The following is a 23,599-nucleotide window of genomic DNA, read 5'->3' as shown; positions in this document are numbered from 1 at the left end:
TGTTAACTTGGTTGAAGATGCTTTGTCAGTGTGGTCTGTGGCAATCTACCAGGATTCTGATCAGTCGTCTGACACTACTAGTGTTGAGTCTGTAACTGAAAGTGTGCTGGCTCCGGATAGGCCGAGTTGTAGTATTTCCCAACCTGAGGTTAGACCTCTGAGCACGGTTAGTGCTGTCCGTGACATTCCTGCTAGGTTTTTGGGTGAGGGTGTTCGGACTAGACTAGGTAGATTTATTAAGCCAGTGAATAGGTTAATCCAAACTATGTCTACACAGGAAATGAAACCGTTCTTGGTTTCTCAGTGACGGTAGGATATTGCCTACCTTTTCATTTTTTTGGGTGTATATGGTAATCTAACTGGGTCTTAGAGTGATTTGTGGGTTGGTCTAATATTTTTGACAATTCATGTAACTTTGTGTGTAGTTCATCAGCATAAAATGTATTTGGCTTTTTTTGTATACGGTTGAATAAGGGATTAGCTACCTCTTATTTTTCCTAATCCTTCGCGGGATAGCTTTCCAGCTGATCGACCATTTGTGGGTCTAGATTTAAGGGACTACACTGGGTTACTCCGTCGCTCTGTGGGTGTGAATTTTTTTTTTTCTTTCTTTGCTTTGTTACCTTCGAGGTAATGTGTTTTGTTTTGTGCCTATAATCTAGTGTAAAACAGTGGGGGTGAATGTAGTAGAGTGATGTTGTTCCCCTAGATTATGCATCAAGTTGCACGCAAGGACAGTTCAAGTAGGCCAGGTCAAGAGGGGATGTTAATAAGTTAATAACAATAATAATAATTCAATGTGTTTTCTTTATTTAATTACAGCAGCATAGTTAATGTTATTTTTCGGTGTACAAACATTTTTTGATATCTATATTGTAAATACACCTAATTGTAAAAGTTTGTATATTTTGGTTTGGTCCATCGCGGGTTATCCGTACTTACGGACCCTTTTATCGTTCTCTTTTGGCCGGACCTTCAGCTAGCAAGGTGCCCGAGAGCTGTGACTGCACCGAGGGCTAACATATTGTGTGTTGTCTCTTCGTGTGCAGGACCAATAAACATGATTCAACCATCATAATTCCAGTTGTAAAAGTACACAACGCAGAACGAACCACGCTACAAACATGAAGTTGTAAAATACTGAACTCCCCCTTTTAAATGGTTTCTCATCCTGAAAGTGTCTGTTTAACAAAAACCAAACCAGTTTTACAGTTTTTCCTGGCTCACCATCTCAGATTTTTCAGAAATTGCTTTTGTAGTTAGAAACAGATAAGATTTGCATTCCTGTAAAATTATTTTGTTATATTTTAATCTCTGAGAAATTAAGATAATTCATTGCACCCAAATATGCCCTTTTAATTTTTAGGATTCACATAATATTCAACAAATATAGCAGTGGGGTATGTTGAGACATTTTTTACATTCAGCATCGCAATGTCAAGGGAAATATACCATTATTTCTAACAAAGATTTCTACAGTGCTCACACTACATGACCAAAAGTAGGTGGACACTCTTTGCTGCTATAACAGCCGCCACTCTTCTGGGAAACAAAGTACTGAGTAAAGGGTCTGAATATGTAAATGTGGTATCATTTAATTTTTTTATATACATTTCCTAAAAAAACAGTTTTTGCTTTGTTATTATGGGGTATTGTGTGTAGATTGTTTTTCCTCCTCATCAATGTAATACATTTTAGAATAAGGCTATAATGTAACAAATGTGGAAAATATATTATATAATGACAAAGCAAAACATTTTTTTGGGGAAAATGTTTGCTAATGAAATATCACATTTACATAAGTATTCAGACCCTTTACTCAGTACTTTGTTGAAGCACCTTTGGCAGAGATGACAGAATCAAGTCTTCTTGGGTATGACGCTACAAGATTGGCCCACCTGTATTTGGGAAATTTCTCCCATTCTTCTCTGCTGAGCCTCTCAAGCTCTGTGAGGTTGGATGGGGAGCGTTGCTGCACAGCTATTTTCAGGTCTCTCCAGAGATGTTCGATCAGGTTCAAGTTCGGGCTCTGGCTGGGCCACTCAAGGACATTCAGAGACTTGTCCCGAAGCCACTCCTGCGTTGTCTTGGCTGCGTGCTTAGGGTAGTTGTCCTGCTGGAAGGTGAAGCTTCACCCCAGTCTGAGGTCCTGAGCTGTTTTTCATCAAGGATCTCTCTGTACTTTGCTCCGTTCAACTTTCCCTCGATCCTGACTAGTGTCCAAGTTTCGGCCCTTGAAAACATCCCCACAGCATGATGCTGCCACCACCATGCGTCACCATAGGGATGGTGTCAGGTCTCCTCCAGACATGACGCTTGGCATTCATAGTCAGAGTCTTCAGGTGCCTTTTGGCAAACTCCAAGCGGACTGTCATGTGTTTTTTACTGAGGAGTGGCTTCTGTCTGGCCACTCTACCATAAAGGCCTGATTGGTGGAGTGCTGCAGAGATGGTTGTCCTTCTGGGAGGTTCTCCCATCTCCACAGAGGAACTCTGTCAGAGTGACCATCGGGTTCTTGGTCACCTCCCTGACCAAGACCCTTCTCCCCCGATTGCTCAGTTTGGTCGGGCGGCCAGCTCCAGGAAGAGTCTTGGTGGTTCCAAACTTCTTCCATTAAAGAATAATGGAGGCCACTGTGTTCTTAGGGACCTTCAATGCTGCAGAGATTTTTTGGTGCCCTTCCCCAGATCTGTGCCTCGACACAATCTCGGAGCTCTACGGACAATTCCTTCGACCTGATGGCTTGTTTTTTGCTCAGACATGCACTGTCAACCGTGGGACCTTATATACACACACACACACACACACACACACACACACACACACACACACACACACACACACACACACACACACACACACACACATACATACATACATACATACATACATACATACATACATACATACATACATACATACATACATACATACATACATACATACATACATACATACATACATACATACATACATACATACATACATACATACATACATACATACATACATACATACATACATACATACATACATACATACATAGATACATACATACATACATACATACATACATACATACATACATACATACATACATACATACATACATACATACATATACATACACATATATATATATATATTATATATATATACATATATTATATATATATACATATATTATATATAAATATATATATATTATATATATATATAAATATATATATATATATATTATTATATATATATATAAATATATATTTATATATAATATACGTATATATATATATATTTATATATAATATATATATATATTTATATATAATATATGTATATATATATAATATATGTATGTATGTGTGTGTGTGTGTGTGTATATATGTGTGTGTGTATATATATATATATATATATATATTACACACACACATATATTGGGGGCTCCCAAGTGGCGCAGCGTCACTACAGATCCTGGTTCTATTCCAGGCTATATCACAACCGGCCATGTTTGGGAGTCCCATAGGGCTGCGCACAATTGGCACAGCGTCATCCGGGTTAGGGTTTGGCTGGGGTAGGCCGTCATTGTAAATAAGAATTTGTTCTTAACTGACTTGCCTAGGTAAATAAAAGTTCAATAAAAAAAATAGACAGGTGTGTGGCTTTCCAAATCATGTCCAGTAAATTGAATTTACCACAGTTGGACTCCAATCAAGTTGGAGAAACATCAAGGATGATCAATGGAAACAGGATGCACCTGTTTGCAACTTTAGGTAGAAAATAAATCATTTTTGGGTTATTCTGTGTAGATTGCTGAGGATATATATATATTTTTTAATCCATTTTAGAATAAGGCTGTAACCTAACAAAATTAGGAAAAAGTCAAGGGGTCTGAATACTTTCCGGAGGCATATATAGTTTTGTATATATTAGGTTTTTTTTCAGGATATCCCACGACCCCATTTTAATATCAGGCGACCCCTAATTTGGGAACCACTGCCTTAGGCACAACTTACCCCACTCTCCCCTACCCAACATTCGATTTGGACCAAACTTCTTCCTACCACTGAGTCAGACCTGAGGAATCCAATAAAATTGTCAAAAGCCACCCACAGACCTCACGCCAATCCCACCCCAACCAGTATAAAGTCAAATTTGGCATTGAAGTCGTCTGCGTTATTTACCACAAATCTGTAAAAGTACCATGTTTTTCCCCACTAGATGCCGCTGTTCCTGCTACTGCCACACCATTTATAAATTTAGCTGGTCTCGTGTTTAATAAATTGATCAGAATATTTTCTTTGCCACTTTAGGTAGAAAATAAAGTATTTTCGCTCATGATGGAAAATGTATTTTCAACCTAAAGTAGCAAAGAAAAAAAGCCTTCTGTGTTCTCTTTTCGATCCCGTCTGCATATTTGCAATCAAACGCCAGAATTTTCTCCTTATCTATCATACTCTAATTTCACAGATATCAAAACTCAGTCCTCCAGAAAGTGGAGAGCAACAATTATGCAGGTCTACTCCATGATATATATCTTTCAAAAAAGCAGCGTTAGAAAGGATTACCTACATATACTGTCCAGCTCAAATTATAGCGCTACATGAGAGACCAATCTTCTCTCCTCTCTCAGCATTTCCAGCCAGCTCATTATCTCAGCCAATCATGGCTAGCAGGAAGGTTGCTGACTTTTTCCATGGCTAAACCAACTAGGCTCGTAATTTAACAATTTTATTTGTATTTACTGATGGCATACAAGTTTGTTATTAAGGCACATGGAAGTTCACATGTTCCAGAAGGCATTTCTGCCAAAACAAATGCCTTTTGATTTAAAAACAAACGTTACGTTGAAATGGCGCTCCTGTGAAGTAGTGACGTGCAACATACACCTAGTTTCCTGAAACTAGTCATAATTGTGTGGTCAAAAGAGTCCTCCATGAAAGCAAATCAGTTTGTCCTTCTCATGGTAACCGAATGCTTTAACCCAACTCTTCTTGAATAGTACAAAAAATGTATGGCGCAATTCTCATATGAAGACTTTTCCTTCAAGCAAATAACGGAGAAATGGGCAGACTAAAATGTGACAACCCTAACAAAATAATAAAGTTATAAACCATTGCATGGCAGTCGACCCTAACAAAATAATACAATTATAAACCCTTGCATGGCAGTCGTATGTTTTTCAATATAATTATTAGAAAACATCTCTATAGGTAGTGTGTTTAGTGACAATGACCATTAAACCCAGCCCAACCCAATACCATTGCAAACACTATATTTGGGACTTTAAGCATTAAAGGCCATAATATTGAAACCATTACAATGGATGTAGCCTAATGGTTTGCTTGTTCACACCTGGAATGGTCCAACTAACCTTTTTTGAAGGGAATAAACCACACACAGAAGATGTGTTTACTGGACACATATTAAGCTTAAGAGAAGGACACACTAAATTGCTTTCATGGAGGACTGGCTTAAATTGTGAGGATGACCACACAATTTATTTAAATTTACAGCAAAATGGATAAAAGGTTGTGGCAGTAGCAGGAACAGCTGCAAAGCCTGGAACTCTCACACTAATTTATTGTAAATAATGCAATCAACTAAAATAACAAATTTCTCTGAACAGAAAAAAAAAAATGTAATCACCTGAATCACAGGGAATACATTACATTGAATGAAGAAGCAATACTCCAAGCCACAGCTCCATACTATTTGTCAGACATTGAGAACTGATACTGGTTGTTGGCGTGTGGTGTGGGGGGTCCGTGTGTGGCTTTTGATCATTTCATTGGATTCCTCATGTCTTACTCATTGTTAGGAAGAATCATGGTCCAAATAGGATGTTAAGTATTATAAACTCAGCAACAACAAAAAAACATCCCATTTTCAGGACCCTGTCTTTCAAAGATAATTCGTAAAAATCCAAATAACTTCACAGATCTTCATTGTGAAGGGTTTAAACACTGTTTCCCATGCTTGTTCAATGAACCATAAACAATTAATGAACATGCACCTGTGGAACGGTCGTTAAGACACTAACAGCTTACAGACGGTAGGCAATTAAGGTCACCGTTATGAAAACGTAGGACACTAAAGAGGCCTTTCTACTGACTCTGAAAAACACCAAAAGAAAGATGCGCAGGGTCCCTGCTCATCTGCATGAACGTGCCTTAGGCATGCTGCAAGGAGGCATGAGGACTGCAGATGTGGCCAGGGCAATAAATTGCAATGTCCGTACTATGAGATGCCTAAGACAGCGCTACAGGGAGACAGGGCAGACAGCTGATCGTCCTCGCAGTGGCAGACCAAGTGTAACAACACCTGCACAGGATCGGTACATCCGAACATCACACCTGCGGGACAGGTACAGGATGGCAACAACAATTGCCCGAGTTACACCAGGAACGCACAATCCCTCCATCAGTGTTCAGACTGTCCGCAATAGGCTGAGAGAGGCTGGACTGAGGGCTTGTAGGCCTGTTGTAAGGCAGGTCCTCACCAGACATCACAGGCAACAACGTCGCCGGACCAGACAGGACTGGCAAAAAGTGCTCTTCACTAACGAGTCGCGGTTTTGTCTCACCAGGGGTGATGGTCGGATTCTCGTTTACTGACGAAGGAATGAGCGTTACACTGAGGCCTATACTGTGGAGCGGGATCAATTTGGAGGTGGAGGGTCCATCATGGTCTGGGGAGGTGTGTCACAGCATCATCGGACTGAGCTTGTTGTCATTGCAGGCAATCTCAACGCTGTGCGTTACAGGGAAGACATCCTCCTCCCTCATGTGGTACCATTCCTGCAGGCTCATCCTGACATGACCCTCCAGCATGACAATGCCTCCAGTCCAGCCATACTGCTAGTTTTGTGCGTGATTTCCTGCAAGACAGGAATGTCAGTGTTCTGCCATGGCCAGCGAAGCGCCCGGATCTCAATCCCATTGAGCATGTCTGGGACCTGTTGGATCAGAGGGTGAGGGCTTGGGCCATTCCTCCCAGATATGTCATGGAACTTACAGGTGCCTTGGTGGAAGAGTGGGGTAACATCTCACAGAAAGAACTGGCAAATCTGGTGCAGTCCATGAGGAGGAGATGCACTGCAGGACTTAATGCAGCTGGTGGCCACACCAGATACTGACTGTTACTTTTTATTTTTACCCCACCTTTGTTCAGGGACACATTGTTCCATTTCTGTTAGTCACATGTCTGTGGAACTTGTTCAGTTTATGTTTCAGTTGTTGAATGTTGTTATGTTCATACAAATATTTACACATGTTAATAACTTTGCTGAAAATAAACGCAGTTGACAGTGAGGACCTTTATTTTTTTGCTGGGTTTATTTATTGAAGATGATATAAATCCTATAAATTAAAATAGCCAATTTGGGTGCAATCAATTAGCTTAATGTATCCAAGATCAAATTATACATTTCAACAAAACAATGTTTCAGGAATGCTAATCTTATCTGTTTCGAACTAAAGAAAGATTTCAGCACAATCTGAGATAGTGGGTGTCAAAATCCTCTTTCTTCTGCTTTTCGAGGTGGAATGACCTTTAAGCTAGCAAGCATTCTGAGCTCAGTACCTTAAACTTGCCCTCCTGGAAAAAGTAGGCACAGAGCAGTGAGCCTGCCAGTAGGCCTGAGCCAACAATCAGGTTCTGGGTCTGGTTCAGGAAGGCCAGAGAGGCTTGGGTCTTCCATTCTGAAATCTAGGATGGGAGGGGACAGACAGAATGCAAATGCAACATTACAATCAACCTAGTTATAGCCTGGTCCCAGATCTGTTTGTGCCGTCTTGCCAACTCCTATGGTCATTGTTATGCAGACCATAAATACAACATTATAATAAATAGAGTTATAGCATGGTCCCAGATCTGCTTGTGTTGTCGAATAGACCTGGAACCAACAGATTTACAAAAGGTAAAGAGCAATGTCTACTGGTGGCCGTTCTAAAATCATAGCACATCATCAATAATGGCAAGCTCAATCAATCAACATTTCAATCAACTGTATTTTAGAAAGGCCTTTTTACATCAGCAGTTGTCACAAAGTGCTTATACAGATACCCAGCCTAAAAGCCCATAGAGCAAACAATGCAGATGTACAAGCACATTGGCTTGAAAAAACTCCATAGAAAGGAAGGAACCTAGGCAGAAACCAGGCTCTGAGAGGTGGCCAGTCCCCTTATGGCTGTGCATTATAAGAGTACATGGCCATTAAGACCAGATCGCTCTTCAAGACATTCAAATGTTCATCTATGACCAGCAGGGTCAAATAATAAATCAGTGGTTATAGAGGGTGCAACAGTTCAGCATCTCAGGAGTAAATGCTGGCTTTTCATAGCCGAGCATTCAAAGGTTGAGACATCAGGTGGGGGGGGTGGGGGGTAGAGATGTAGAGAGGAAAGGTCTGCAGAAGCTCGAACTATGCATGCATCTAAGGTGGTCAAACGTATCTAACTGAATAACCAAAGCAAGCACTCTGGTGTAACTTTACACAGATCTACATTCTCAACTCTTCAGCGTTTGACATCTATAGCCTGGATTACCTGATACTTCAGAATGGCGTCCTCAAAACGGTTCACCTCGTAATTCTCTGCGTTGTAGTACTTCACCTGTTGGAAAAACACAACAATTGCAGCCATGAAGCTGCAAAATGTAATGTGTTTGTGGACAGCTTCATGTGCCAGGTGGGGATTCTGGATCGTGTTCATTAGGCCCCCAACAGACTTAAACAGGGAGAGACTACCTGGACTTATTTTTAATTTTCTGTTGCAAAACATTTTTTAAACACTTTCCGTTGTGTGTCCTGTGGTGGTTATTTCTTTATTATCAAATGATGAGAGACAAACTTATCACAAAAGTCAGAGTTGTACTTAAACAAAATATTTATGAACTTATTCATAAGGAATCGCAGGTCACACCACACACACAAGTAAATGATGCGAGTGCTCTGCAATAACAAGGCTGGTCAACCCAACACTCTTGACTGTTGGGTTGTGAGCCCTGACACAAAGAATACAAAATATATTTTATAGTAAAGATACACCCACTTAGTCTACATGACAAACAACAGATATGTGGAATGGGTCACAAGGTGAGACTTGATATAAGAGAAAGGAGTATCCCCCAGCCAAATAGTATTTGTCGTGTAGACTGTTCTTATTGTACAGAAACCAGAGTTTGGCCCCTAAGACAAGGTTCCTCTCATACCCGAGCCATCTCTCCCTGGTACCTAACACTAAACAAACACCAACTCATTCTATGAAATGCATGCTGTAGGAATTATTCACCAAACCATTCATAAATCAAAGGCTCCTCTCAGTTCACACAGACACAGATAAGCGAGTACTAATAGAACCCTATTCTATTGCATAAAACAACAATTTGATGCAATAACAGTATTATAACTTAATCTTGTAATTTCTCCACAATAGTCCTAATGAACACGACCCAAGTATTGAGGTTATAAGTCAATGGGAGCATCTCCGTACCGTCTCAAAGTTGAGCAGGGAGTCCACTGCCTTGGACTTGGCGTTGTTGTCCTGGGTGTTCATGTCTCGCCTGTACTTAGTCCTCCATTCCGTGATGATGATGGTAAGGGCTGGAGCAATATATTGATGGACCATTATGAAATATTACATTGTTATTACCAGGGGTAGGAACCCGTTCAGGGAACAGAACCAAAAACCGAAAGAACAAAAAATGAAGAAGGAAACTGATCTCTAGTGTTCTGGAATATAACCATTCTTTTAAAATCTTGAGAACCGGTTAATAATGAATGTTATTTTTGGTTCCAAAAATATTCCTCCCGATCTATTATGTTTATATAATTCTGTAAAGTTATAATGCTAGTTATTGAGTTCCACAGTATGAGCCATAATACCCATAAAATCTAGCAGTCAAACAAGGAAATGGTTCCAAAAAAATGGCGCCGGAGAAGGCTGACGTGTCTCCAACCGATTGTGTTTTTTGTTTGTAACTTATTTTTTGAACTTATTTTGTACATAATGTTGCCGTTACCATCTCTTATGACCGAAAATAACTTCTGGACATCAGGACTGCGATTACTCACCACAGACTGGCAGAATCCTTTTTTTCCTTTAATGAGTCAAACGAGCCCAACGCCAACGACATACTGCTTTCTCGGGAACAGGCCCAGATCCCCGTGATTTGCGTGAAAAGGAGGTAGAGAAAAAGGGGCCAGAGGGAGGGCTGCCTTTTGAGAATTCGTAGGCGATCGAATAAACCCCACTTCCTTCCATTCTGCTAGCAAACGTGCAATCTTTAGAGAATAAAATAGATGACCTACGCGCAAGATTAAACTACCAACGGGACATTCAAAAATGTAATATCTTATGCTTCACGGAGTCGTGGCTGGATGACGACACTATTAACATACAGGTGGCTGGTTATACGCTGTACCGGCAGAATAGAATATCGGTGTCTGGTAAGACAAGGGGCGGCGGTCTATGTATTTTTGTAAATAACAGCTGGTGCATGATATCTAAGGAAGTCTCGAGCTATTGCTCGCCTGAGGTAGAGTATCTCATGATAAGCTGTAGACCACACTATCTACCTAGAGAGTTTTCATCTGTATTTTTCATAGCTGTTTACATACCACCACAGTCAGAGGCTGGCACTAAGACAGCATTGAATGAGCTGTATTCCGCCATAAGCAAACAAGAAAACGCTCACCCAGAGGTGGTGCTCCTAGTAGCCGTGGACTTTAATGCAGAGAAACTTAAATTCGTTTTACCAAATTTCTATCAGTATGTTAAATGTGCAACCAGAGGGAAAATGAACTCTGGACCACCTTTACTCCACACACATAGATACATTCAAAGCTCTCCCTCGCCCTCCATTTGGCAAATATTACCATAATTCTGATTCCTGCTGACAAGCAAAAATTCAAGCAGGAAGCACCAGTGACTTGATGAATAAAAAAAGTGGTCAGATGAAACAGATGCTAAGCTACAGGACTGTTTTGCTAGCACAGACTGAAATATGTTCTGGGATTCCTCCGATGGCATTGAGGAGTACACCACATCAGTCATTGGCTTCATCAATAAGTGCATCGATGATAAACAAAAACAATAATGTGAAAGAAAGAGACAATATATTTGAGAAGAGACTAGATTAACCCTCGACCAAAATTGTCTTTGTTCATACTTGAGCAGGCAAAAAGACTTTAAGAAGACAAGAAGATGTACATACACCAACCAGAAGCCATGGATTTCAGGCAACATCTGCACGGAGCATAAATGGTAGAGCTGCCGTTTTCAAGGAGCGGGACTCTAACCCGGAAGCTTATAAGAAATCCCTCTATGCCCTCCGACGAACCATCAAACAGGCAAAGCATCAATACAAGACTAAGATCAAATCGTACTACACCAGCTCTGAAGCTCGTCAGATATGGCAGGGCTTGCAAACCATTACAGACTACAAAGGGAAGCACAGCCGAGAGCTGCCCAGTGACAAGAGCCTACCAGACGAGCTAAACTACTTCTATGCTCACTTTGAGGCAATTAACACTGAAAAATGCATGAGAGCACCAGCTGTTCCGTGAGATTGTGAGATCACGCTATCCACAGGCGATGTGAGTAAGACCTTTATACAGGTCAACAATCACAGACAGATTACCAGGACGTGTACTCCGAGCATGTGCTGACCAACTGGCAAGTGTCTTCACTGACATTTTCAACCTCTCCCTGTCAGAGTCTGTAATACCAACATGTTTTAAGGAGACAACCATAGTGCCTGCGCCCAAGAATACTAAGGTAACCTGCAAAAATGATAACCGACCCGTAGCACTCACGTCTGTAGCCATGAAGTGCTTTGAAATGCTGGTCATGGCTCACATCAACACCATTATCCCAGAAACCCTAGACCCACTCTAATTTTCATACTGCCCCAACAGATCCACAGATGATGCAATCTCTATTGCACTCCACACTGCCCTTTCCCACCTGGACAAAATGAACACCTATGTGAGAATGCTCTTCATTGACTACAGCTCTGCATTCAACACCATAGTGCCCTCAAAGCTCATCAATAAGCTAAGGACCCTGGGACTAAACACCTCCTTCTGCAACTGGATCCTGGACTTCCTGACGAGCCGCACCCAGGTGGTAAGGGTAGGTAACAACACATCCGCCACGCTGATCCTCAACACAGGGGCCCCTCAGGGGTGCGTGCTCAGTCCCCTCCTGTACTCCCTGTTCACTCATGACTGCACGGCCAGGCACAACTCCAACACTATCATTAAGTTTGCCGATGACACAACAGTGGTAGGCCTGATCACAGACAACGACGAGACAGCCTTTAGGGAGGAGGTCAGAGACCTGGCAGTGTGATGCCAGGATAACAAACTCTTCCTCAACGTGATCAAGACAAAGGAGATGATTGTGGACTACAGGAAAAAGCGCACCGAGCACACCCCCATTCTCATCGACGGGGCTGTAGTGGAGCAGGTTGAGAGCTTCAAGTTCCTTGGCGTCCACATCACCAACAAATTAATACGGTCCAAGCACACCAAGACAGTCGTGAAGAGGGCACGACAAAACCTATTCCCCTTCAGAAGACGGAAAATATTTGGCATGGGTCCTCAGATCGTCAAAAGGTTCTACAGCTGCACCATCGAGAGCATCCTGACTCGTTGCATCACTGCCTGGTATGGCAATTGCTCGGCCTCCGACCGCAAGGCGCCCCCGCACATTGACTCTGTACCGGTACCCCTCTGCATATAGTCTCACAACTGTTATTTTACTGCTGCTCTTTAATTACTTGTTACTTTACTTCTTATTCTTTTCCGTATTTTTTTAAACTGCATTGTTGGTTAGGGGCTCGTAAGTAAGCATTTCACTGTAAGGTCTACACCTTTTGTATATGGTGCATGTGACTAATAAAATTTGATTCGATTTGAATCATTTTCCCACCATTTATTTTTCCTATAGGAGATTTTAGAAACACTTAAAATAAGGGTGGTGTTTCGTGTAGGTTTACCCTGGCGTGACGTTTTGATTACCGTGTAAATCTCTCGAAGACAAGGTGACTTTTATCAATATATTTGTCTGTATTTATCACCCAAAAATGAAATGCTAATTAGCTGCTAATGTGGCGATCATAAAGAACTAAACATTTAATGAGCTGGACTAGACTGCCGAATAGAGGCAAAGGTAAGAATCTCTGAATTAACCGCCTAATGTTAGATAAATTGAACAATGAATAAATAGGAAACAGTTCTTTAAAATTGACAATTCTTTGAACTGTCTTGTGTAAGTTTTAAAATATACACAATACCTGTTACCAAAGGTGTCAGCAAGAGATGACCTGCAGGAGCTGCAGGGATTTGTAGTCTTGCATGATGTCTACTTTGATGATAATTTGTATTTTTGATTCTGAGAGTAAATACAGCTGAATATATGTATTTTGTAATAAAAACAAAATACATTGCTGTTACTCAATGTTTATTATCTATGCATAGTCACTTTACCCATACCTACATGTACATATTACCTCAATTACCTTGACTAACCTGTACCTCTGCACATTGACTCGGTACCGGTACCCCTGTACAGAATATAGCCTCATTATTGTTATTTGTTGTGTTTCTACAAATAACAACCATTTTTTTTCTCTACTTTAGTTTATTTAGTAAATATTTTCTTAACGGCTTGTAAGTAAGCATTTCACAGTAAGGTTATATTCGGCGCATGTGAACAATTGGAACCATTTGCCTGTTTGACCGCTAGGTTTTATGGGAATTATGACACCTCCACTGTGGGGCTCTATAGCTCAAGCACATTCTAGTTCACGTCATGTCATTATGTTCAGCGCTTCAAGCAAAGCACCCTCCATGTCCAACCCTCTCTCGCGCGCTCTCCCCACCGGTGAAATGTCAGTCGCATCTCACGCCTGCACTTATCTGTAATGTAAATCTGACCAATCAAAAATGTAAACTACTAGCTGAAATATGACTCCAAAAATTTTCATTTTTCATGAAATGTCCTCTTGGATCACTGAGATTAGGATCTGTACTTATCTATTTCATAATTATTCATATGTTTTTTGATCAGATATTATGCATTTTACCAAAATTTTTACAAAATTCACATTACCGCAACAGTTTAAAAAAGTAATAAACAAATACATTTAAAATATTATTTATCATTGCTCCCATAATGAAAAGGCCAGAGTTAAACATAACACTGAAAATACATTGAACACTAAAATAAAATTGTAAAAATGATTTTTTAGAAATTCTCCCCAAAAATTGGATGAAAAGGCCAAGTGGGTAAAGGGGCTGTTTGAGAAGAACAACCTCATTCTGAAGATACACTACCGTTCAAAAGTTTGGGGTCACTTAGAAATGTCCTTGTTTTTTAAAGAAAAGCACATTTTTTGTCCATTAAAATAACATCAAATTGATCAGAAATACAGTGTAGACATTGTTAATGTTGTAAATGAGTATTGTAGCTGGAAACAGATAATTTTTTATGGAATATCTACATAGGTGTACAGAGGCCCATTATCAGCAACCATCACTCCTGTGTTCCAATGGCACGTTGTGTTAGCTAATACAAGTTTATCATTTTAAAAGGCTAATTGATCATTAGAAAAAACTGTTGTGCTGATTAAAGCAGCAATAAAACTGGCCTTCTTTAGACTAGTTGACTATCTGGAGCATCAGCATTTGTGGGTTCGATTACAGGCTCAAAATGGGCAGAAACAAAGAACTTTCTTCTGAAACTCGTCAGTCTATTCTTGTCCTGAGAAATGAAGGCTATTCCATGCGAGAAATTGCCAATAAACTGAAGATCTCGTACAACGCTGTGTACTACTCCCTTCACAGAATAGAGAAAACTGGCTCTAACCAGAATAGAAAGAGAGCTGAGCAACAACTGAGCAAGAGGACATATCACATATTTGACTCAGATCAGAACTGAATTGGTTCTGGAAAGGAGGCCTTGTACTCACTGAGGTAGAGGAACATACAGACGAATACGATGAGTCCGAACCAGGCGTTGAAGTAGGTGATGAAGTAGATGATGGAGATGACGATATCTGCGATGGTAGGGAAGATGCTGAATACAATGTAGCTGTGGAGAGAAAGAGAGGGAGTCCAGGTTTACCTCTGGGTTCAGACACAGAAAGTCAGACATTCAGACACAGGAAACTACAGACTGTCCAGAGGTCAGGATAACACTAAGAAACTAAGACATACTATAGGGGGATGGATCATAGTTACACGGCCTGGCAAGTAGAATTGGAAGGTGGAATACATTTTATGGTCGAAAAGAGTACAGTTTTGGCATAATTGCTCTTTTTGAGGATAGAGCAAACACCCGAGGAAGCAGTATCTATGCTTTGAGGATAAAGTAAATCAGATCAAATATATATGTCAAATACTTCCAAACACTTGAGCTGCAATTGATACAGTTAGTCTGGTTCTATGTAGCCAACTGAATCATTCAAAAAGTGCAAAGCTAAGGCCAAGCTCAATCCAGCATACCTCAGACCAATGTTCCCTGAATTTTTTCAGCACTGAGCAAATTTCAGGTCTGCTGAGCGCAAACTTGAACATTGTGAAAATTCTGTGCAACTTCCGGCGCGCGTTAAATGTGAACACTGAGGCTGTACCTACTTTAAGTTACAGTTAACTGGTCAAGTAGGCTACTGTCTGCTGTTTGATCATAATGAAGGCCTACCATCAAAAATAATGGAGAAAATGTATCTCAAAACATTTTAACATGGAAATAACTGTTCTATCATCCAGCCTACAGTAGCAGCCAATGTGTGGTGTTCAATGTAGTCCTACATTCCATGACACTTTGAAAAAAAAACATGCATGGCTTGACATTGACCTGTTTATCCACTTGTCCTTCAGACAAGGTGGTCTGAAAATGTTGTTGTGCTCTTTGATGCAAGAAACCACTTTACAAAATAAAATTATTATTCCCATACCATTATTACAGAGAATCAGACAAATCATTCTACCCTCTGCCTATTGGCTACTTAGCTTATTCAAACCTGTCTCAAAATACAACACTGCCTCTAAGACAAAAAAAAACTTTATCTGACTCACTTTTCAAAGATATCTAGAAATGCACACGTTTTGTTCTCTTGTAGGACGCAATCGCACCCCCATTGCTGACTACAAATGATCAATAACTTGGCTAATAACTCACTCACTAGCAAAGGATTTGAACAAATATGCACAGGTGGTGACATGTAGCTCTCACTTTGATCTCAAGACAAGCACATCTACTAACGACCGACCGCTCATGCTGTAAACACTGTCCAGTTCAAAGTGAATGGCACAGGTTCCATATATGGCAATGGTCTATTTGCATATAGGCCTACTGCAGTTCTGATTGGTTATGGTGCACCGGTCTGTGTATAGAGTACGGGCCTTGTCAATCCGATGCATTCTCCCTACAACAAAATCTCTTTGATAGTAAGTTTTGCATACTAAGTCTTGCATAGCTAGTTTTGTTTCGGTATGTTGCATTGAAAGTGGATAATATTGCGTTGATTCGATCGCAATTACAACAGTAAAAAGAAAACGTTTGTAGTGTTATCTGACATGGAAAACTGTAGAAAATTAAGTGAAGATCAATCTCGTGCTTCTCTGCACGGGCTGATATTTCTTCTGCGCAGCAGTCCCGGGGGAGATGCGCACCCATTTTAGAGGAAATATTGCCTTAGACAGTGTTTGACATATACGACCTGTGTCTGAAAGATATCATTAGTAATCTAAGGCAGATGAGTTTCCCCCTTATAACGTAAAACGCTTTGAAAAATGCTATATACAATTGAAGTTGGAAGTTTACATACACCTTAGCCAAATACATTTAAACTCAGTTTTTCACAATTCCTTATATTTAACCCTAGTAAATATTCCCTGTCTTAGGTCAGTTAGGATCACCACTTTATTTTAAGAATGTGAAATGTCAGAATAATAGCATAGAGAATTATTTATTTCAGCTTTTATTTCTTTCATCACCTTCCCAGTGGGTCAGAAGTTTACATACACTCAATTAGTATTTGGTAGCATTGCCTTTAAATTGTTTAACTTGGGTCAAACGTTTCGGGTAGCCTTCCACAAGCTTCCCACAATAAGTTGGGTGAATTTTGGCCCATTCCTCCTGACAGAGCTGGAGTAACTGAGTCAGGTTTGTAGGCCTTATCCCACTGATAAGGAACAGTCACTGTTCCTCTTGTAGTAACAGTAGTTACAAAAACTCAGCTAATTGCTATGCAATTAAAATACAATATTACCAAAAGTATTATGTAACATGCTAATAAAATGTTGCTCCAAACGTAATTAGTTTTATTACACAGGCATAAGAACAGTTTAATGTTGTGTTACTGAGAATGATAACTAAGAAAATATGGCTTTTAATGTCGACAGGAAACTAAATATCCAAGAACTACCTTCTTGAATCAACTACAGACAATGTTTGTATGTAAAAGCTATTTCTAAGATGCCTACTTTCAGTTTTTCCGAACTCGCTTCACTCGCAAATAAGAGGGAGGCTTGCGCCACCAACGCTGGCACATGTGCAGATCAAACACACTGCTGAAACGCAGATTAAGCGGTTTACATGTCCTAATAATTCAATAGATTTCTCAGAAAACCAGATGTTTTAATCGGCGTATGCTTACTTAGATTGACAACAATTTATATAAGCAGAGTAAGGTTTTTACATTACTATTTTCATACTCGGCCTACTGCTATAATCAGTTTAATATTGAATTATTAGTAAGGATGCACAATATATCGGTGAACATATCGGAATCGGACAATATTAGCTAAAAATGCCAACACCGGTATCAGCCGATGTCTAGTTTAACGCCGATGTGCATACCTATTTAACGTAGGTACATGACGTAATGACGCTGTGTAAAATTTTGCGCGACATGTGCAACACAGCATTCCTAAACTAGGCCACAATGTCTGCAGTGTGGATCGAGCAGTCAACAAGTCGAGTAGTCATTTGAAAGAGTAAGAACATTTCAGCGAGACACTCATACACAAAATCCATTAAAGCCAAGATAATTGCCCTTGACAATCAACCGTTCTCTGTCGTGGGTGATGTTGGCTTTCGCCGACTGGTTGAGCACCGGTACACACTACCAAGTGCGCTATTTTTCAGATGTTGCCCTACCGGCGGTACACAGTAATAGCGTCACTGCTATTAGCTTCACGACATACATACTATGGAACGCCGTTTCAGTCTTTGCATGTCAGTTGCACTGTCAAAGCTGTACAAAAAAGTCTGCAAACAAGCAAACACCGGCCATGAACGATGTGTTATAAATACCGTGTTGGTAATAAAGCATAATTTCTTCGACCACAACTTCTCGGGTAGATAGCTTTAGCTTGGTATCTAGCTAGCACCAATACAACCAGCCTGAAAACAATGACCAGTAGAAACTGCAGTCATTTTCATTATTCTTAGTAATGATTTAGGAATCCTTGTAAGTATTGTTGTTCGCCTATTGAAATTGAACTTCAGTTCATGAAAATAAATTGCTAGCCAGCTACTTAACCCTGTTGCCCAGAGCTAACGTTATAAGCAGCCAGCTAGCTTCATCTGGCTAGTGAGGCTTGACCGGACCGGGTTATGTGTTGTGAAGCTAGCCACAATGAGGATTAGGCACAATAGTGGAATTTACGGTTTGCCTTCAAAATAAAAGTATGTCATTGACAGTGATGCAAACAAATACAAATAGTAGAATTATGCCATACTTTTATTTTGAAAGCTAACCGCAAAGTCCACTATTGTAGCTAATCCTTTTGTGGCTAGCTTCACATAGATGGGTCCGACCATTAATCAAATAAGAACTGTCCTATAAATTAGGGTTATTTAGATGATGACACTTAGCTATATAGTTAGCTAAGCTAGCTAACTATAGCTACTGAAACAGATAATGTCATTTTGCTATGTTTTTGGGGAAGAACATTGTTTGCGTCCATGAGCAAGCTAGATTTTTTTTATGACCAGCAATGTTGGTGCGCGAGACAACTTTACCAGCTTCATAGCACACGTATCGATCAATCGTTGTGACATGAAATACGAGTGACAGTGTAATCAATGTGTAATAACTAGGTAAAAAATTAATGAACGCGTTAAATGATTATGTGACGTGCAGTCATATTCAGGTCCTGATTGGTCAACAAGCTTATTTGACACGTGAAATAGTGTTAAATATTCTATTATTTGATACGCAAAAACCCAAACGGCATACCATAGAAATCCTGGTTGAGAATGAAACGAGTGAACAAATGAACAACGGCACAGCAAGTAAGTGGCACAGCAAGTGAAAGAAATAGGTTTTGATTATGAGGACATACGTAAATGCCAACAAAATAACTTTTTGGTCAGTGTGGTGTGTGTGTGTGTGTGTGTGTAACCTTTAATTAACTAGGCAAGTCAGTTAAGAACAAAATCTTATATTCAATGACAGCCTACCCCGGCCAAACCCGGACGACACTGTGTGCACCGCCCTATGGGACTCCCAATCACGGCTGGATGTGATACAACCTGGATTCGAACCAGGGACTGTAGTGACGCCTCTTGCACTGAGATGCAGTGCCTTAGACCGCTGCGTCCATGTGTGTTAACTATTTAACTGTACTAGAATGCTTAAAAGGCTGATAAAAGTGTAAATATCGGTTATCAGTATCGTTTCTTTTCTTTTTTTTAACAAGGAAAATATCAGATATCGGTATCGGCCAAAAATGTCATATCAGTGCATCACTAATTATTAGTGTGCATGTAAACATACTCATTGACACACACACAATTTATTATTATGAGACTCACCTGAGCAGGGTGTTGATGGAGGAGGTGCCGCGGTCGATGCTACGCAGGACGTCCCCGGTGCGCCGGCCCAGGTGCCAGCGCATCGACAGTGAGTGTAAGTGGCCGAACAGACGCACCTGCACCACCCGATTGGTGTACTGCTGCACGCGGATCCACAGGAAGGAGCGCATGTTACTGATGAAGCCAGACGCACCTAGGAAAGAGAGGGGAAAGAAAGAGGAGGAGGGGAGGGGGAAAGAGAGAAAGAGGGGGAAAGGGGAGAGGAGTGAGAGAGTGAGGAAACAAAAGAGAGAATTAAAATAACAGCACTCAAGGAATGGGTAAAGCGGTAGAGAAAGAAAATATGGGGTGAGAGTCCCACTCACCTGCCCCTCCACCTTGCAGGATCTTGAGCAGGACATAGACACACACAGTGGTGACCAAGGTCTTCCAGCTGCTTCCATCAGTCAGCTCATTCACTGTGACAGAAAGAGAGGTTTTGAAAAGTGTTGACAGTTTCAGGTCATCTTTTCTGCAGTTGTGCTAGGTAGATATTCAGATGTCAGACTCAATGATATCAAAGCCTTCTGAAAAAAAAAGATGACCTGTAACGCAAACAATAAGGCTGTGACAACAACTAAGAACTTAAAAGATATTCAGAAAAAAGATGGTTCTCGGGGAGACGTTCAGAAACGAGGGAGGATCTCTCACCGATGTTCTTGTAGTAGATGGGGACAAAGACATTGATGACCCTCTCCAAACCAAGCAGGCACAGGCAGAGTAGCACCAGGCCCTGTAGTAGAATATTGCCCCGGGGCCACATGTAGGGCACCAGCAGACGCACCTTCTGCCCAAAGTCCTGCCAGGTAGACTGGGACTCCTCCGCCCCACCCAACAGGGGCTGAGGTAGAGATAGAGGTTATTATGGGACATGGTGGCACAGACAGACAAACAGACACTCATTACAAACTTACACACACACACACACAAACTGAATCAGGATATATTCATATTTATACAGTCATTGGATATTATACACACATAAGGGATGTGATTACTAGGTTACCTGGTCAGTGCCGCCCTCCACGTCACGTTCGTCCTCGTTGATCAGGAGCATGTATGGTCTCCGTGGCAACCCCGGAGCCTTTAGGCCCAGGAAGAAGAGCATTCCTGTGCCGAGGTAGCGCATCAACCACAGAGAAAACTCCACCTCAGGTAATGAATGAAAAATGCTTAGTCATAACTGAACCTTTAAAGGGGCAATCCGCAGTTGAAACAATAACAAAGTGGGTACCCCACCTGTTTTGGAAAAAAGCTGAGGGATCGGTCTGGAGAAATGAAACCACTCAAATTCATAGACCAAGCTATGTATGCAAGGACTGACCATCCATAATATCAAAATTATAATTTGAATCATAATTTGAGGCTATACAGTGTTTGTTAACATTTACAATGTTTACAAACATTGGAGTAAAACAAGCTTATATTTTGGGTTCTGATGTGGTGTGAAAGTTGAACTAAGCTCATGAGGAATTTATAAACTACACCACTGTTCAAAAGTTTGGGGTCACTTAGAAATGTCCTTGTTTTTGAAAGAAAAGCTACTTTTTTTGTCCATTAAAATAAACATCAAATTGATCAGAAATCAAATTGATCAGAAATACAGTTAATGTTGTAAATGACTATTGTCGCTGGAAACGGCACATTTTTTAAAAATGTTTTATGGTATATCTACATAGGTGTACAGAGGCCCATTATCAGCAACCATCACTCCTGTGTTCCAACAGCACGTTGTATTAGCTAATCCAAGTTTATAATTTTAAAAGGCTAATTGATCCTTAGAAAACCATTTTGCAATTATTTTAGCACAGCTGAAAACTTGTTCTGATTAAAGAAGCAATAAAACTGGACTTCATTAGACTAGTTGAGTATCTGGAGCATCAGCATGTGTGTTCGATTACAGGCTCAAAATGGCCAGAAACAAAGACCTTTCTTCTGAAACTCGTCAGTCTATTCTTGTTCTGAGAAATTAAGGCTATTCCATGCGAGAAATTGCCAATAAACTGAAGATCTCGTACAACGCTGTGTACTACTCCCTTCACAGAACAGCGCAAACTGGCTCTAACCAGAATATAAAGAGGAGTGGGAGGCCCCGGTGCACAACTGAGCAAGAGGACAAGTACATTAGAGTGTCTAGTTTGAGAAACGGACACCGATCCCGTAGAAGTTAACCTGTTAGGGCTAGGGGGCAGTATTTACACGGCCGGATAAAAAACGTACCCGATTTAATCTGGTTATTACTATTGCCCAGAAACTAGAATATGCATATAATTATTGGCTTTGGATAGAAAACACCCTAAAGTTTCTAAAACTGTTTGAATGGTGTCTGTGAGTATAACAGAACTCATATGGCAGGCAAAAACCTGAGAAGACTCTGTACAGGAAGTGCCCTCTCTGACCATTCCTTGGGCTTCTTGACTCTTTTTATTGAAAACTTAGGATCTTTGCTGTAACGTGACACTTCCTACGGCTCCCATAGGCTCTCAGAACCCGGGAAAAAGCTGAATGATGTCGAGGCAGCCCCTGGCTGAAAAACATTAGCGCCTTTGGTAGGTGGTCTATCAGAGGACAATGAGACTGAGGCGCGTGCACGAGGCGACCCCATGTTTTTATTTTCTCTCTCTTTGTACTAAAACACAGATTCCCGGTCGGAATATTATCGCTTTTTTACGAGAAAAATGGCATAAAAATTGATTTTAAACAGCGGTTGACATGCTTCGAAGTACGGTAATGGAATATTTAGAAATCTTTTGTCACGAAACGCGTTGGGCGCGTCACCCTTCTTTACACTTCAGATAGTGTCTTGAACGCACGAACAAAACAGAGGATATTTGAACATAACTATGGATTATTTTGAACCAAACCAACATTTGTTATTGAAGTAGAAGTCCTGGGAGTGCATTCTGACGAAGAACAGCAAAGGTAATAACATTTTTCTTATAGTAAATCTGACTTTGGTGAGGGCTAAACTTGGTGGGTGTCTAAATAGCTAGCCCTGTGATGCCGGGCTATCTACTTAGAATATTGCAAAATGTGCTTTCCCTGAAAAGCTATTTTAAAATCGGACATAGCGAGTGCATAGAGGAGTTCTGTATCTATAATTCTTAAAATAATTGTTATGTTTTTGTGAACGTTTATCGTGAGTAATTTAGTAAATTCACCGGAAGTTTGCGGGGGGTATGCTAGTTCTGAACGTCACATGCTAATGTAAAAAGCTGGTTTTTGATATAAATATGAACTTGATTGAACAAAACATGCATGTATTGTATAACATAATGTCCTAGGAGTGTCATCTGATGAAGATCATCAAAGGTTAGTGCTGCATTTAGCTGTGGTTTGGGTTTATGTGACATTATATGCTAGCTTGAAAAATGGGTGTCTGATTATTTCTGGCTGGGTACTCTGCTGACATAATCTAATGTTTTGCTTTCGTTGTAAAGCCTTTTTGAAATCGGACAGTGTGGTTAGATTAACAAGAGTCTTGTCTTTAGAATGGTGTAAAATAGTCATATGTTTGAGAAATTTAAGTAATAGCATTTCTAAGGTATTTGAATAACGCACCACAGGATTCCACTGGCTGTTACGTAGGTGGGACGATTTCGTCCCACCTTCCCTAGAGAGGTTAATGATCCCAAGCCCAGAAAAAAAGCCCAAATGATTGTGCCGTTATCCAATACATACGGTATATGATATAGGTTACTGCACATTACGCACAACAGAAACACATA

The 23,599-nt window shown here is 40.5% G+C and overlaps 1 protein-coding gene across 3 annotated transcripts in view; it reads right to left on the bottom strand.

Moving 5' to 3' along the window:
• The window catches only part of LOC106574323 (ATP-binding cassette sub-family B member 6), a 42,264-nt gene that overhangs the window by 13,585 nt on the left and 5,080 nt on the right, over positions 1-23,599 (bottom strand). For all 3 annotated transcript variants that reach the window (XM_014150165.3, XM_082962814.1, XM_045697560.2), the window contains exons 3-10: positions 20,878-21,021; positions 20,523-20,712; positions 20,198-20,290; positions 19,833-20,025; positions 14,977-15,098; positions 9,492-9,601; positions 8,547-8,612; positions 7,582-7,707 (exon numbers count right to left, since the gene is read on the bottom strand). In XM_014150165.3, the coding sequence (XP_014005640.2) occupies positions 7,582-7,707; positions 8,547-8,612; positions 9,492-9,601; positions 14,977-15,098; positions 19,833-20,025; positions 20,198-20,290; positions 20,523-20,712; positions 20,878-21,021 (1,044 nt within the window). The remainder of the gene's footprint in view (positions 1-7,581; positions 7,708-8,546; positions 8,613-9,491; positions 9,602-14,976; positions 15,099-19,832; positions 20,026-20,197; positions 20,291-20,522; positions 20,713-20,877; positions 21,022-23,599) is intronic.

This window comes from Salmo salar, chromosome 16 (genome assembly GCF_965601325.2).
Source record: "Salmo salar chromosome 16, fSalSal1, whole genome shotgun sequence".
In the NCBI taxonomy this organism is placed as follows: domain Eukaryota; kingdom Metazoa; phylum Chordata; class Actinopteri; order Salmoniformes; family Salmonidae; genus Salmo; species Salmo salar.
The sequence above is the reverse complement of the archived record's forward strand: the minus strand, read 5'-3'. Positions and strand labels throughout refer to the sequence as shown.